Here is a 15397-nt window from a genome sequence, read left to right on the forward strand (position 1 = left end):
ATTTCAGGGCATATACTAGCCATGTGGGCGGCCGGGTGCCAGGGACACAGCCCTGCCGCTCCTACTTCTACAAACCTTTAGTTCTTGGCTTTTTGGAGACCTTGCCCTATGGTGAGATACCATGCTCAGCCTAGATACAGGAAGGAGGGCCCTGGTCCTGCCTCAACTTGATCTGCCAGGCTTTGTTGACTTCCCATGGGAAGCCTTATCCTCTCTGAGGAGTGAGTGTGAGGTGTGGAGGAGGTGGTAGAAAGTATGGAGAGGAAGAAAACAGAGGGGGAAACTGTGGTTAGTATGTAAAATGAATTTTAAAAATAAATAAATAAATCATTAAAAAATAAAATGTATAGTTCAATCTTTAATTTTGAAAAAAAGATAAAAATGGTCTCTTTGCGGGGTAGACTAATTTTAGATTAATGACCATGATACAAGAGGACCATGGCCAAGCAAGTGCACCATGGTCATTAGACTATAGATTTTACATTTTATTTATCAATTTGTTCATCTGTTGTGAGAGATCAAAGCGAGAGCCTCTCACTGGTGCTTAGCAAGACTGTACCATCTGCAGTTTGCCTCACCCGATCCTATGAACTGGGCTACAATAACTCACGGTTCTTTATTCTTCAGAGTTAACATTTCTTGCTTCTGTCTAAGGGTCTACATAGCTCAGGACATAGAGCCTCCAGACATTAGCCAAAGAAAAATGGACACAGTAGAGGTTTGCCAAGATTTTGCTCCTGGATAACTCCTGGCTAGGGTTTCTGGTGCTCCTTTATTGCTACCAGTCTTTACTGGGAACTTAGGAACTAAGCCTAAATCAACTCTTGCTACAATCAACCATCCCTAAGCCCAGGTCTAATGAAAATAGTTACAAATGAAGACAAATAACTTTCACTAATGGATGATAAAATGCCAGGCAGTGAGAAATATCCGCCGGCGTATCTCATTTAAAAATCACGGTTCTTAGAAGTGTTTGCTAGTATGAGCTCCATTATCTAGGTGTAGGGAAATGAGATTTGGGAATAGATGTAACTGATCATAGTTCTACCACTTACAAGGCAAGTATTTGAAATCTCTTGCCAAATTGATAGCTTGTGTTCTTACCCACTATGCACTCTTGTTTCCTCACCAGCAATAAGGGCCAGGGATGGGAGGTCCCATACTGAAGGCCATGTTTAGGAAGCTGAAAGGCAACAGGCAGAGCCAATGGTCTATTTGCTCCATTTAGAAGGACTGCAGAAGGCTGCAGAGATGGCTCAGTGGTTAAGAGCACTGATTGTTCTTCCAGAGGACCTGGGTTCAATCCCCAGCACCCACATGGAAGCTCACAACTGTCTATAATCCCAGTTCCAGGGGACCCGACACCCATGGCAAAATACAAATACATGTAAAATAAATATTAAAAAAAAAAGGAAAGAAGAACTGCGGAAAGAGGGTTGGGGCCTGAGAGCAGTAAGAAAGGTGTTTCTTACAGGGTTTTTTAAATGATAAACTCAACGGCAGGAAGATGCTATTAACACACTATCACATCTTAACTGTTTGTATTCAAATAAGGAAAGCCTCATCTAAGCACACACATTCCCAGGACATCAGAGAGGGCATCGGGTGAATGTCTGGAAAGGAAGAAAATTGGCTTCATTTTAGTATTTGGGACAAAAGTGGGTACCTGGATTTCCCTCTTACACTCTTTAGATGCTGCGAAGGTCATTTATGACCCACTAAGAACCCTGCTCTGGGGCTGGAGGGATTGCTCGGCCATCAGGATCCACATCAGGCAGCTCACAACAGTCTGCAACTCCAGTTCCAGAGGAATGCAACCCCTCTGACCTCTGTGGGCAATTGTACTTATGTGTACATACCCCCACACACATATAGATAGACTTTTTTTTTAATTTAAAAACTAACCCATACTCTTCAAGGGACCCGGACACTGGACAATTCTATACTTCTACCCGGATCTCTGGAGCACTGCATGTCAGGAGCCTGGATTATTTTAGTTTTGTGTATGTATGTGTGTTCGGTGTTTTGAGACAAGGCCTTGGAACATACTCCGGGGCAATCTGAAATTCACTGTGTAGGAGAAACAAGCCTTGAACTTATGATCCTCCGGCCTCAGCATCATAAATGCTTATATTATAGAAACGTGACAGCTACCTTGCCGGGCATCTGGGACCCTTGCCACCAATTAACCTTCATGAAGTACAGCCATCTTGGCACTTGAAGGGAGTTTTCTACCCAGAGGTTAAAATGGTCATTGAGGGTCTATTGTCACCTAACCTAGTTGGCATCACACACACACACACACACACACACACACACACACACACACCTTGACACAAGCCAGAGTTATCTGGAAAGAGAAACCTCAAATGAGAAAATGTTTTATCAGATTGCCTGTAGACAAGTCTATGGGGAATTGATCATTTCTTGATAGAGGAGGGCCCAGCCCATTGTGGGCAGTGCCACCCCTGGGCAGGTGATCCTGGGTGGGGTAAGAAAGAAGGCTGAGAAAGCCATGCAGAGCAAACCAGTAACCTATGTTCCTCCGTGTCCTCTGCTTCAGTTCCTGCCCCCATGCTCCTGCCTTGACTTCCTGCCCTAGCTTCCCTCAGTGATGGATTGTTTACCTGGAAGTAGAAGATGAAATAAACCATTTCCTCCCCCCAAGTTGTTTTTGGTCATGGTCTTTATCACAGTAATAGAGGAAAAAAAAATCACTAATGCAGCGCCCTCTGCTGTCCCTGGACATGTTTGACAGGAAGAGGCCTGAAGGATCAGGCAGGCCCAATCAACGCATGAGATGTAGGCCCACACTGGTCATTTAAGGATGTGGCCCAGAACCCAGCAAATATGTCAAAATATCAGAACAACCCAAAGGTTATGCATCTCATCAGTAAATTGTCAGCCAAGTTGGGAGGTCAAGCGTAATGTCAAACAGAACCCTTGCTGAATGAAGAACAGTTTAGCTGGCTCACTGGATGTTGCAATAATACAAACCAGTGTACCTCTGACCTCATCAGGAGAGCTGGGGTGCTTCAAAGACTATCCCTACCCTTCTGCATCAAAAGCGGAAAAGCATTTTACAGTGGTTTGCCATTAGGGTCTTCGTTCAGATAATGTTTTCCTACTAGGAATTATAAACACTTTTCAACCTTAAACATATTTTTTAAAAATTTAGGGGGGGACTGGAGAGATGGCTCAGTGGTTAAGAGCATTGCCTGCTCTTCCAAAGGTCCTGAGTTCAATTCCCAGCAACCATATGGTGGCTCACAACCATCTGTAATAAGGTCTGGTGCCCTCTTCTGGCCTTCTGCATACACACAGAAAGACTATTGTATACATAATAAATAATAAATAAATATTTTAAAAAAATTAGGGGGTATTAATTCCTCCATTTTTCTTTACTAGTCTTTTGGGGGTTTTCCTTTGAATTACTGGCCAAGCAAGCTGAATATGGCCAACTTACTGCTTTCATGAATGGAAATAAAGATTTGTTAGTGGGAAGCAAGTAAAACCCACTTAAGTTGATTTGAGTTGGAGAAAAAAAAGAAAACTTGCTTTTGAACTATTGTGGTTTTTCCTGTCCCTTCATCATGACAAATAAAGCTCCTATAATATTTCCTTGCATTCTTCTCAAAAAATAATCTTTGCTTTTAACTGAATGTCTGTACAGTTAATGTCTGAAACTCTACTACTACAGGAGGGAAAGAGTACAGAGACCAGGAACTAGGCTGTTTGGTTCCAAATATAAGAAACAACCCGTAACACTTGCCATGGCCAAGAAGTAAAGAATGTAACTGCGGGCATGCAAAAGCTGGTGTTGCTATTTCAGACAGGATATTAGAAAGTACGGGAGAAGAGGCTTTCCCTAACCTGCTGCAAGAAGGCAACACTCCAGTGACACTGGGGACCCCACCACAGAGCCATGCCCTCTGCTGATCTCCTCAGTGCCGTCTTCCCCACCCTTCAAGATTAAAGCACCCAGCACAATTTGCACACACTGCAAAAGCCAGAGCCAGTCACCTGAAGCCTCAAACAGATGTGACAGAAATAAACTCAACTTCTTTTTTGCCAAATACAAAAATCATATCAAAACAGCTTTCCAGTGGGGCATGGTCTCCTTGTGCAGCTTCCCCAATTTCACAGGGATGCTCAGGCAGAAACCCACCCATAAACAAGAAACAAGCTGACAAAAATTGATGCCCTGGCATTCAATCCAACTCCATGAAGAGCACTCCTGGATCAGAGTTATAGAAGTATCTGGCTGAGGAATGGTTGCATCTTGTAAGTTTAGGATTAGTTGGAGGTAAGGGGCTGTCTTAATGTAAATGATATTTTTTTCTGGGACTGTTAAGAGTGCTACCATATCTGGGCAGATATGAAGTATTAGAGAATCTTAGGAAGTGAGGTATAGGGAGCCCATGGATTTTGAGGTTAATACACCTGAAATACATTTCTAAGTCAACAATGTACTAGCTGGGTGAATCATTTATTTTAAAAATATTTATTAGATGGGTTTATGTTCCTTTTATATGTATGAGAATTTTGCCTGTATGTATGTCTGTGCACCACGTCCCTGGTGTCCATGGAGGCCAGAGGAAGGAATTGGATTCCCTGGAACTGGAGTTACAGACAGTTATAAGCTATTGTAGGGTACTGGGAATCAAACCTAGGTCCTCTAGAAGAGTGATTTTAACCACTGAACCATACCTCCAGCCCCTTTAATGACTTATTTAAACTTTCAGACTCTTCACTCAATCCCCATAAGCAAATTTTTGAGGGAGTTATTTGATCGAAATGGCCCCCATAGGCTCATAGGGAGTAGCACTATTAGGAGGTGTGGCCTTGTTGAAATAGGTGTAATCTTGTTGGAGGAGGTGTGGCTTTGTTAGAGGAAATATGACATTTGGAGTGGGTTTTGAGGTTTCAGATGCTCAAGCCAAACCTAGTTTCACTCTCATCCCGCTGCCTGCCAATCCAGATGTCCAACTCTCAACTCCCTCTCTAGCACCATGCCGGCCCGCCTGCTGTCATGCTAAGAATGGACTAAACTTCTGAGCTGTAAGCCAGCCCCAGTTAAATGTTTTCCTTTATAAGAGTTGTCATGATCATGGTGTCTCTGCACAGCAATAGAAACCCTCAGACAGAAGTTGGTACCAGGTACTGGGGTATTGCTGTGATGGGCCTGACCGTACTTCTGTTAACAATGTGGGCGTTGAGACTTTGGATTAAAAGAAACATCTGAATGCTTTAAGTGGGCCTTAATGGGCCAAACTAGTAGGAGCATGAAAGACAGGTGGTGCTGAGGGTGTTGTGAACTGTGGGGGGCCTGGCACATGAGGTTTCAGAGAAGAATATTAGTAGGTTGCCTAGAGATCATTATTATGATATTTTGGTGAAGAATGAGGCTGTTTTCTGCCCTTGTTAAAAAAAATCTGTCTGTAGCTAAATTAAAGAATTATAGATTAACAGCTTTGGCAGAGAACATTTTCAAACAGTTTAGGATTAACTGTCTTGTGTGGTTATTAGTGGCAAGTCTTAGGCAGATCTATAATGAAAACGAGCAAGCTGAACAAGGAAAATTACAAAATGGACAATTGGAAGAGAAAAGGGGCACCAGGAAGTGTAAACAGATTAAAGAAAAGCCTGATGCTAAGTGGAATTAAGGGAGTGGTGACCTCAGAGAAAGATCCCACCCAGCTAAGCTTCCAATTTGTGAAAGGGAGTGAGAGAAAAGTTTGGGGCCAGGTGTGGTGGTGCACACCTTTAATCCCAGCACTCAAAAGACAAAAGCGGGCAAATGTCCGAGTGCAAGGTCAGCCTGGTCTGTCTACAGCACTAGTTCCAGGAAAGTCAATATTAGGTTGTGAAAGAAACCATTGAAAACAAAAGCTGGTGAAAATATATTTGAACAAGGGGGTCCTGTTCAGCCCCAGCAAGGAGCAGAACTTGGCAGCTTCAGCCACACTGTTCTCGCTTTAGGGTCAAGAATAGAAGAAATGAATTATGGAATCTCCCTACACAGCTAAAGAAAGCTTCTGAGGCTAGGTATGTGGCAGGGTGTCCCTGTATAGAGGCCCAGAGACACCACTGTGTGAAGCTGTGAAGGTAAAGCCTGAATTGCCTTGGAGACCCCCAAATCTTGGAGATGCTGGAACTATGGGATACCTGCTAAACAGAGCTGATAACAGGAAGTGGAACCAGCTCAAGAGAGAAAAGTGTGTTGCAGGCAACAAAGCTGAAAAGAGTTGGAGATCTGAGGAGCACTTTGACACCAGACACGGAGACGCAGAGTTTGGAGTTTGCCCAGCGTGGTTTTGGTCTTGCTTTGGTCCAGGATTTTCTCATTTATGTTCCTTTTCCTACATTTTGGAACTGTAATGTATGTCCTATGCTATTATGCATTAGAAGTATGTGATCTGCTTTTTTCCTTTTGATTTTACAAGGAATTACAGGTAAGAGATTGCAGGAGTCTCAGAAGAGACTTTGAACTTCAAACTTCTAAACAATGCTGGCACTGGTAGAGACAATGGGGACTTTTGAAATTGGACTATGCCATGGCTACGAGTATATAGGGGCCAAGGAGTGGAATGTGCTGGTTTGAATGAAAATGACTCCCATAGGCACATAAGGAATGGCAAAGTTAGGAGGTGTGGCCTTGTTGGAGTAGGTATGGCCTTATTGGAGGAAGTATGTCACTATGGGGGAAGGCTTTGGGGTCTTATATGTTCAAACTATGCCCAGTATGGCACACAGTCTCTTCTTATACTTCCTGTGGATCAAGATATAGAATTTTTTTTCATCTTTTTCTCCAACACCATGCTTGTATACTTGCATGCTGTCATGTTAGTTGCCATGACCAATAATGGACTAAACCTCTGAGATTATAAGTCATCCCCAGTTAACTGTTTTCCTTTAAAAGAGTTTTCATGGTCACAGTATCTCTTCACGACAATAGAAATTCTGACTAGGACAATCTGCCTATCTGACTTAGCTGCCCATGCTCCATACATTTCCATGGTATTACCTCATCAACCTGGGAGCCTGAGACCCAGAGTTCACTTTTGGGATCACAGCGGCCCACAGATCTACTCAAAGCTCCAAGGACATCAGTTCCTGTCACTCTAGGCAGACTTCTGGAAATAGGAAATCTCTGTGGGAGAGAGAGAAAAGCTTGAGTTTGGTATGTTAGCACATAGTGAACACCCCACTATCAAAACAATGATAGTATCCTTATAGTGTCTTAAGTACACTAACTGCAGCCAACACTCTGTGTTGGCCATGTTACATGAGTACACACCTATTTAAATATTGGATTATTTGATGTTTAAGATATTGCTGTGAGGTAAAATTAACTTTTGAGAAGGATAAAATTTCTCCCTCCTTTGAGGAGGGTATGATAGAGGAATAGTGTCGAATTAAACTGAGGTCAAGTTTATCATTACCTCCTGTGGTCTGCTTCTCTGGGGCTCTGGAAACAGTTTGCTTTCCCATTTCTCAGGCTCAGATTCCAAACAGAAGACACTGTCATGGGATATGGACTTGGTTCCCAAGCTACTCTTAGGCCTACATGGAGAGAAAAATCTTTTAAAAGCAGTCCAAGATTAAGAATCAAAGTACAAGATATTTTCATGATATAGATACAAGAGACAGCGCAGAAAGAATGCAGAGATGCATATATATTGAACCATAAATCAGTCTGTGAGATGGGGAGTGAGAATACAAAAACACAAAGACCAAGATACACAACTGTAACATATGTGCAGATGACCTAGGTTAATTCCATGCAAGCTTCCTGATTGTCGATTCAGTCTCTGTGAGTCCCTGCGAGCCCAGGTTAGTTGATTCTGTGGGATTTCTTGTGATGCCTTTGACCCCCACTGACTCCTACAATCTTTCCTACCCCTCTTCTACAGGATTCCCCAAGTTCTGCCTAATGTTTGGTTTTGGGTCTCTGAATCTGTTTCTATCAGTTTCTGGGTGAAGCCACATAAATATAAATATGTCATTTCCCTGCTGCAGATTATGCTTATTGTTAAAAATAAAGCTGTTTGACTGATAGCAAGGAAGAAAGAGATTGGACAAGACAGCCGGACAAGGGAGAATCCTGGGAGAAAGGGGTGGAGTTAGGGTAGTGTTGGGGAATATTATTTTAAGGTGTATGACTTTTGTTTATGGTACATTTGTTTAACTCTGTGAAGTTGTGATTCTTTGCCTGTCTAAAACACCTGATGGCCTAATAAAGAGCTAAATGGCCAATAGTGAGTCAGGAGAAAGAAGAGGAAGGGCTGGCAGGCAGACAGAATAAAAGAAGGAAGGAGAAATGATGAAGAAAAGGAGCAAGAGAACAAGAAGAGGGGGACATGGGAGGCCAGCAAATGATAGAGAAAGAAGTAAAGAAAGGTATGTAAAAACAGAAAAAGATAAGCCAGGTGGTGGTGGCGCATGCCTTTAATCCCAGCACTCGGAAGGCAGAGGCAGGCGGATCTCTGTGAGTTCAAGGCCAGCCTGATCTACAAGAGCTAGTTCCAGGACAGGAACCAGAGGCAAAAGGTAATCAAGATAATTTAAGAAAAACTGGCAAGAAACAAGTCAAGCTAAGGCTGGGAAACTATAAGTAAGAATGAGCCTTTGTGTATGATTTATTTGAGAGCTGGGTGGTGAACCCCTCAAAAAGCCAAAAGAGTAAAGCATCACACAACAGACGCCAGCCAGCTGCCAAGCAAGCAAGACGCATAGAAAATGAGGTAACCAGCTACGAGCCACATGGCAAAATGTAGATTAACAAAAATGAGTTAATTCAATTGTAAGATCTAGTTAGTAATAACACTAGTCATCAGCTGACCATTTATAAGTAATATAAGTCTCTGTGTGGTAATTTGTAAGCTACTCCCAGGACAGGAAAACTCTGCCTACATATGGCACTCTGTGGCAGGCATACGTCCACATAAAGCCTGAAAAGGCTTTTTAAAAGGGAGGAATTCTAGACACACAGAAATATAACCAGGGGCTGGAGAGATGGCTCAGAGGTTAAGAGCATTGCCTGCTCTTCCAAAGGTCCTGAGTTCAATTCCCAGCAACCACATGGTGGCTCACAACCATCTGTAATAGAGTCTGGTGCCCTCTTCTGGTCTTCAGGCATACAAGCAGACAGAATATTGTATACATAATAAAATAAATCTTTTTTTAAAAAGAAGAAATATAACCAAGAACAGCTTCCTAATTTGTGTCTCTCATGTAGGCCATGGTATGGAGACACATCTCCTGGCTGCAGCATGTGGTCTTGAGCTTAAGTGGCATAATGGGTTCCTGCAATCTCTTCGATGGGTAGCAGCACAGAGAGGCTTCTTCTAGCTGCTGCCTGCGGGCTTGAGAGCTCTGCCAGCACGCTACATGATGGGTTTATGAGTTTTGCTCATGTAGACAGGAAGGGTTAAAGATGCACAGTAAGGACAGATTCAGACCCCCCAAAAAGCCTCTAAATGGGTCACAATGTATTAAAAAATGTGTGTAGGCTTGGGAGAGAGAAAAAAAGAATATATACAGACTTCGGTGTAAAAATATATAGTTTTAAAATAAAATCCTTAAAAACGAATAGAGTAATAAAAATAAGTCACATAAAATGTAAAATACACAGAGAGTCTAAATACTGTATATTATTGTGTTATCTTTGAACTTTTTGGCTGCTAAGAGACACTGGACAATAAAAACCAATAGACTAAACCAACCTATATATTTTAAAAATAACTTTAAAATTTAAGTTAAAAAATATGTTACTTTGGGTGAAAGGTTATGCTTTTATTTCCACATAAAATAAGAGGCGATGGATTCATTCTTGGGTAAAGAAAATCGGGTTTGATCAGGAAAGGCCCCCCTAAAATCTTGACTACAGACAGACATGGGAAAATAAACCTAAAGAAACTACAAGACATGTAATGCATATTTTGCCTGCTCAAACACATAAAACAAAGATTCATTGGCTAACTTGTATATTCTGCACATTCAATATTTATATTGATACAGATATGTATATTACCTTTAAAAATTTATGTATTTTCAGAGCAAGGGGATAAGATACCAATAAAGACAGTCCAGGTGACCCAACTTCAAGGCTACTGACTGAGATCATCCAGTCTTACAAAATACTCCAGCTAAGACTAAACAATTATTCTCTTTTCCTCAGGGTTTCTCCAAAGATTGCCAGTGCCCCCAATCAGCAGGAAATAGTTTAGAAAACTATGTCCACATTTCCAAAATACTGATTATAAATGTTTATTTTCATTTAAGGTGGGTTGGTTATAAAATTGTTATTGGTCATGATCAAAAAGGACTAAACAAAAAATAAATGTCTCTTTCTAAAATAATAAATGTGAAAATACTATAAAAATGATGGGGAGAGGGGCTGGAGAGATGGCTCAGAGGTTAAGGACACTGACTGCTCTTCCAGAGGTCCTGAGTTCAATTCTCAGCAACCACATGGTGGCTCACAACCATCTACAATGAGATATGGTGCCCTCTTCTGACATGGAGGCAGAACACTTATTGTATATGTAATAAATAAAATCTTTTTAAAAAATGATGAGGAGAAGGGATAGATTATTGAATCTACTTTAAACCAAAAAAAAATAGTTAACCTCAAAATATTTTACGTTGATATGGATTTTAGTTTATTGATACAAATTTGTTAATTTTATTATACTGTATTATATTTCTACTCTTGTTTATGGTTTTGTGTTTATACAGCTCAATTAAAAATGTAATATGTAATTTAAAAAATACAGATTAATAGTCATTTTAATAGTCAAAATTATAGTCATGTTAGATACATTTCAAAGTCATAAACAGGTTTAGATAGATAGATGATCTTCAGACTTTTCAAAGACCTACAGAATATGACATTTAATATGGTTAATAACCTAAGGCTTTTAGTGACAATGAGGCACATCTGCTCCTGGCAGCACCAATATACTTCAGAGAAGAAAATAGGCATTGAAGAAACTCTGTATGGAGTTTTCTTTCTTTATGGCAAAATCTAGTCATAGACAAATAAACTTCCCTTCCCTCAATTGCTGGTAGTCAGTCACTGTTCAAACTGGACCAGTAGGACTCAAGAAAGGTGAATGCCAAACTTTGCCAAGACAAGGTATAAGAGTTCTTCAAAATTCTCTGCTTCACAGGGTAGTCTATCAGATATGCTAGGCCTGTAGGCCAGAGTTGGATGCCCCAACATTAGAGAGGAACTTCGGGTGACTGTCCAGGCAGCCTGATGTTCCTGTCATTAGGTAACATTTCACCCTTCTGGGGTCTTTGACAGAGTTAAAGACTAAATAGTCATAGTTAAAATTTTTCTTAGTTAGGATAAAATGTAAATTAGATACTCACAAAGATAAGATAGATAATAGAGTATTTTCTCTAATTTTGCCAAATACAAATGGATTGGATATTGTTACTGTAATTCTTAATAACTGTTTTTGCTATATATAATCTTACTATGTTAAAGTTAAAACCTTCCCTTTTAACTAAACAAAAAGGGGGAAACTCTGTGGATTTTACTCATTATTAATAATAAATTTGACTGGTCAATAGCAGGGAAGAAAGAGATTGGACAAGGCAGCCGGACAACTGGGAGAATGCTGAGAGAGAAGGGCAGAGTCAGGGCAGTCACAGCAGATGCCAGTCAGCTGCTGAGCAAGCAGGATGTGTAGAAAAGGAGATAACAAGCCACAAGCCAAGTGGCAAAATATAGATTAATAAAAATGGATTAATTTAAATATAAGAGCTAGTTAGTAATAACCTTGTGCCATCAGCTGAGCATTTATAGGTAATGTAAGCCTCTGTGTGGTAATTTGTAAGCACCTCCTAGTATAAGAAAACTCCACCTACATTTTCCCCTCTCCCTTCTTACCTCTAACCCCCCATGCTTCCTCCCTCCCTTGCAAATAGGGAATGGCACTGTTAGGAGATGTGGCCTTGTTGGAGTGGGTATGGCCTTGTTGGAAGAAGTGTGCTACTGTGGAGGTGGATTTGAGGTCTCATATATACTCATGATGTGGGAGTCCCCTCTGTGTGCTGTGATTAGCATTAATGAATAAAGAAACTGCCTTGGCCTGTTGATAAGGCAGAACTTAGGTAGGCAGGGAAGATGGAACTGAATGCTGGGAGGAAGAAGGGCAGAGTAGGGGAGACACCATGGAGCCGCTGGAGATAGATGTGCTGGAATTTTTCTGATAGGCCATGACCTCGTGGTGATATACAGATTAATAGAAATGGGTTAAATTGAGATGTAAGAGTTAGCCAAGAAGAAGATAGAGCTAATGGGCCAAGCAGTGATTTAATTAATACAGTTTCTGTGTAGTTATTTTGGGGCTAAGCTAGCCAGGCAGCCAGGGTGAACAAGCAGGTCCTCTTCCTACATGCTCAAGCCAAGCACAGTGTCTCAGACTACTTCCTGTTGCCTGAGGGTCAAGATGTATTAACTCTCAGCTCCTTCTCTGGCATCATGTCTGCCTGCATGCTGCCATGTCCAACAGTGATGATAATGGTCTAAACCTCTGTAACTGTAAGCCCCCACCTCAAATAAATGTTTTCCTTCATAGGAGTTGCCATGGTAATCATGTCTCTTCACAGCAATAGAAACCCTAACTAAGACAGTGGCAAAAACAGCAGACTAAACAGACCATTTTGGAGTGAGAAGTTACCATTGTTAGAGAAATAGCCATTACCAATTTGCAGAAACAATGCAGAATATGCTAGATATTCCCTCCATCCCCCACCCCTCTGTTGTGTAGACAGGCTTCTTCTAGTCTTACTTTGAACTCTGAGACAATGTTCTACAATGGTATTGCTTGAACAGTATGAAATGAGCCCTTTTTTTTTCAATCCCCCCTCCTTTTGGCAAAGCTATCTGAAAGTCCTCATCATGGGTAAGGTCATTAAAGAACCACAGATACTTTAATGTCATAATGCCATGGGAAGGGTTTGGGAGAGGGGAGTACTGGGAGAGTCTTGGCATGGCAGAGCCTCAGAGAATGGTGAGGAGCAATGGTGAACTCTGTGTGGCACCTCCAGATGTCTGCAGTTTAACATCCTGAGAATTGACCAAAGTGTTCCATAGAGGGAGATCTGATTGGTCTAGGGACAGCTGCAGGTACAGGAGATCCCAATGAATGAGAAAGGTAATGTTTAAATTGGAACACCACATATATAAAGATGTGAATGGGTGTCAATGAGTGGCTGAGAAACAGCTTTCCCCATATCCTGTGACCACCCAGTATCCCGAGGGGGAGTGCAAGATGGACTGAGCATGCTAGTTTGTTTGTGTACTTTAAAACAACCAAAGATTTGATGGCTAAGCTCTTCTATGCTTCAACACTCCTTTTCCTGAGATTTTATTACATAGGAACCTAGATTCCATTTTCCTGCTCTGCAGTTTGGAGATGAGGTAAGCAAACCAGGTCAAAAGGCCAAACCTCTGCATGACACGAGCCATCCTGACTGTCTGAAATGGGCCACGAGCTCCTCGTGAGCAGTAGGCCTGGAGTCTGATTGTTCTACCTGCTTGTGCATGTTTGGATCCAGCTCCAGCCCCAGCCCCTGACCCCATCTGAGCTTACTTGTGCACTTTGATTTCCATAACTGGCTTTAGACTGCTACTAGAAAGCCTTGGCTTTATCACGTTCTCTTCCTCTTCCGGCTCTTTCTTCTTCTTCTTGCCAAAAAAGCTCTTAAAGGCTTTAAACTTGGATTTCTTCTTTCCTGGAAATGAGAAATGGCCATGAGGCTGAGCGCGGCGGAAGAAGTGAAGGTAGGGGAGAGACAGAGCTGTAGCAGCAGGAAGAGGCCTATGGTCTCAGGTGCCTTGAAGATTTTGCCTCGGGTACCCACCATACCATTCATGTGTTTGTGACATCCTTAGAAATTCAATAAGCAGGTATCTGGATTGCTGTGGGAAGGAACAACCCAGGACATAGCTTGTGGGGTCTTAAGGTAGCCTCAATCCAGGCCAGTACTCACAAAGTACCAATTTGCTTGTTAATTTCAATGACTGAGAAAGCTCATCTACATTTTATTTTTTAGCTTTCATCCTTCTTTATTTTATTTTATTTAAATTTGTGGAAGGGAAGGCCCAGGATGTGTATATGTATATGTATATATATACATATATACCAGCTGGCCTTGAAATTGTGATCTTCCTGCCTGAAGCTCCCTAGTGCTGATATTACAGGCCTGTGATACTTACCCTCAGATATGACCTCATCTTTATTCTTCTAATTGCTCAAATCTAGGAAATTATAGGGATTTTTAGAAAGCACAGGGTCCTACTCTGTAAGCCAGGGTGGCCTCAAACTTAGGTTCCTCCTGCCTGTGCAGCCAGAGGGCTGGTATAACAGTCTTATGCCACCACCCTGAGTTTGGCATTCTGTTTTAATTTTTAATGTATCAAATCTAGAAAAGTGGGGAGGATAAGAACAAAACGAAGCAAGAGCAAAAAAAAAAAACGAAATAAAAAGCAAACAAACAAAACCCTGTAGGTCAAACTGGTCAAAAACTCTTGATCCTCCTGTCTCAGCACCCCATGATGTTATTGAAGGTCTGGGCCACCACCCAGGCCTGACGTTGTCTTTTAATGTTTCAATTTTGTAAATGTGGGAAATTCTAGAGGTTAAAAAAAAATACAGATCTCAAACTTTCAATTCTCCTGCCTCCACACCCCAAGTCTTGGTATTGCAGGCCTGTAATAAATTAAACCACCTAAGCCTTGTCTTCTCTTTTAAACTAATTTCTTAAATCTATAAAATTGAAGGGATTTTAAAAATGGGACCTCACTATGTGGTAGAGGCCAGCCCCATTAAGGGCCACAGTAGTGGAGGGGCGGGGCCGTAGAAGATGAAAGCAGGTCTGGGGGCGGGGCTTAGGGAGATAAGCCAGGGAAGGTAGTGCATGCTGAGGGTGGAGTCGGGCGGCTGAGGGGCGGGGATTAAGGGAGGTGTGACCAAGCAGGGGCGGAGCCTGGAGCAGAGGCGCTTGGGGAGCGCTGGGCCTACTTAAGGGCATGGTCTGAAATGGGTGGGGCTCTTGATTCCCCTGTGTCCAAACTTAAGTTCTGGTGTCGCAGGCCTGTGCCACCACTCTAGGCATTGCCTTCTCTTTCCATATTCTATTTTTTTAATATTTATTTATTATGTATACAATATTCTGTCTGTGTGTATGCCTGATGGCCAGAAGAGGGCACCAGACCTCATTCCAGATGGTTGTGAGCCTCCATGTGGTTGCCGGGAATTGAACTCAGGACCTTTGGAAGAGCAGGCAATGCTCTTAACCTCTGAGCCATCTCTCCAGCCCTTTTTTTAAAAAATATTTTTATGGTTTATTTAACTTTTATTTTATGTGCATTGGT

At 41.8% G+C, this 15397-nt stretch overlaps 1 protein-coding gene across 1 annotated transcript in view; it reads right to left on the reverse strand.

The window, feature by feature from the left end:
* Kiaa1210 (KIAA1210 ortholog) overlaps nucleotides 1-15397 on the reverse strand; it is a 53143-nt gene that overhangs the window by 33276 nt on the left and 4470 nt on the right. Inside the window, exons 2-4 of the mRNA XM_050121954.1 lie at nucleotides 13622-13755; nucleotides 11053-11069; nucleotides 7446-7566 (exon numbers count right to left, since the gene is read on the reverse strand). Coding sequence (XP_049977911.1) covers nucleotides 7446-7566; nucleotides 11053-11069; nucleotides 13622-13755 — 272 coding nt within the window. The remainder of the gene's footprint in view (nucleotides 1-7445; nucleotides 7567-11052; nucleotides 11070-13621; nucleotides 13756-15397) is intronic.

The sequence above is a fragment of the Alexandromys fortis genome, unplaced genomic scaffold (assembly GCF_014885135.2).
Source record: "Alexandromys fortis isolate MF-2015 unplaced genomic scaffold, M_Fortis_MF-2015_v1.1 scaffold_189, whole genome shotgun sequence".
In the NCBI taxonomy this organism is placed as follows: Eukaryota; Metazoa; Chordata; class Mammalia; order Rodentia; family Cricetidae; genus Alexandromys; species Alexandromys fortis.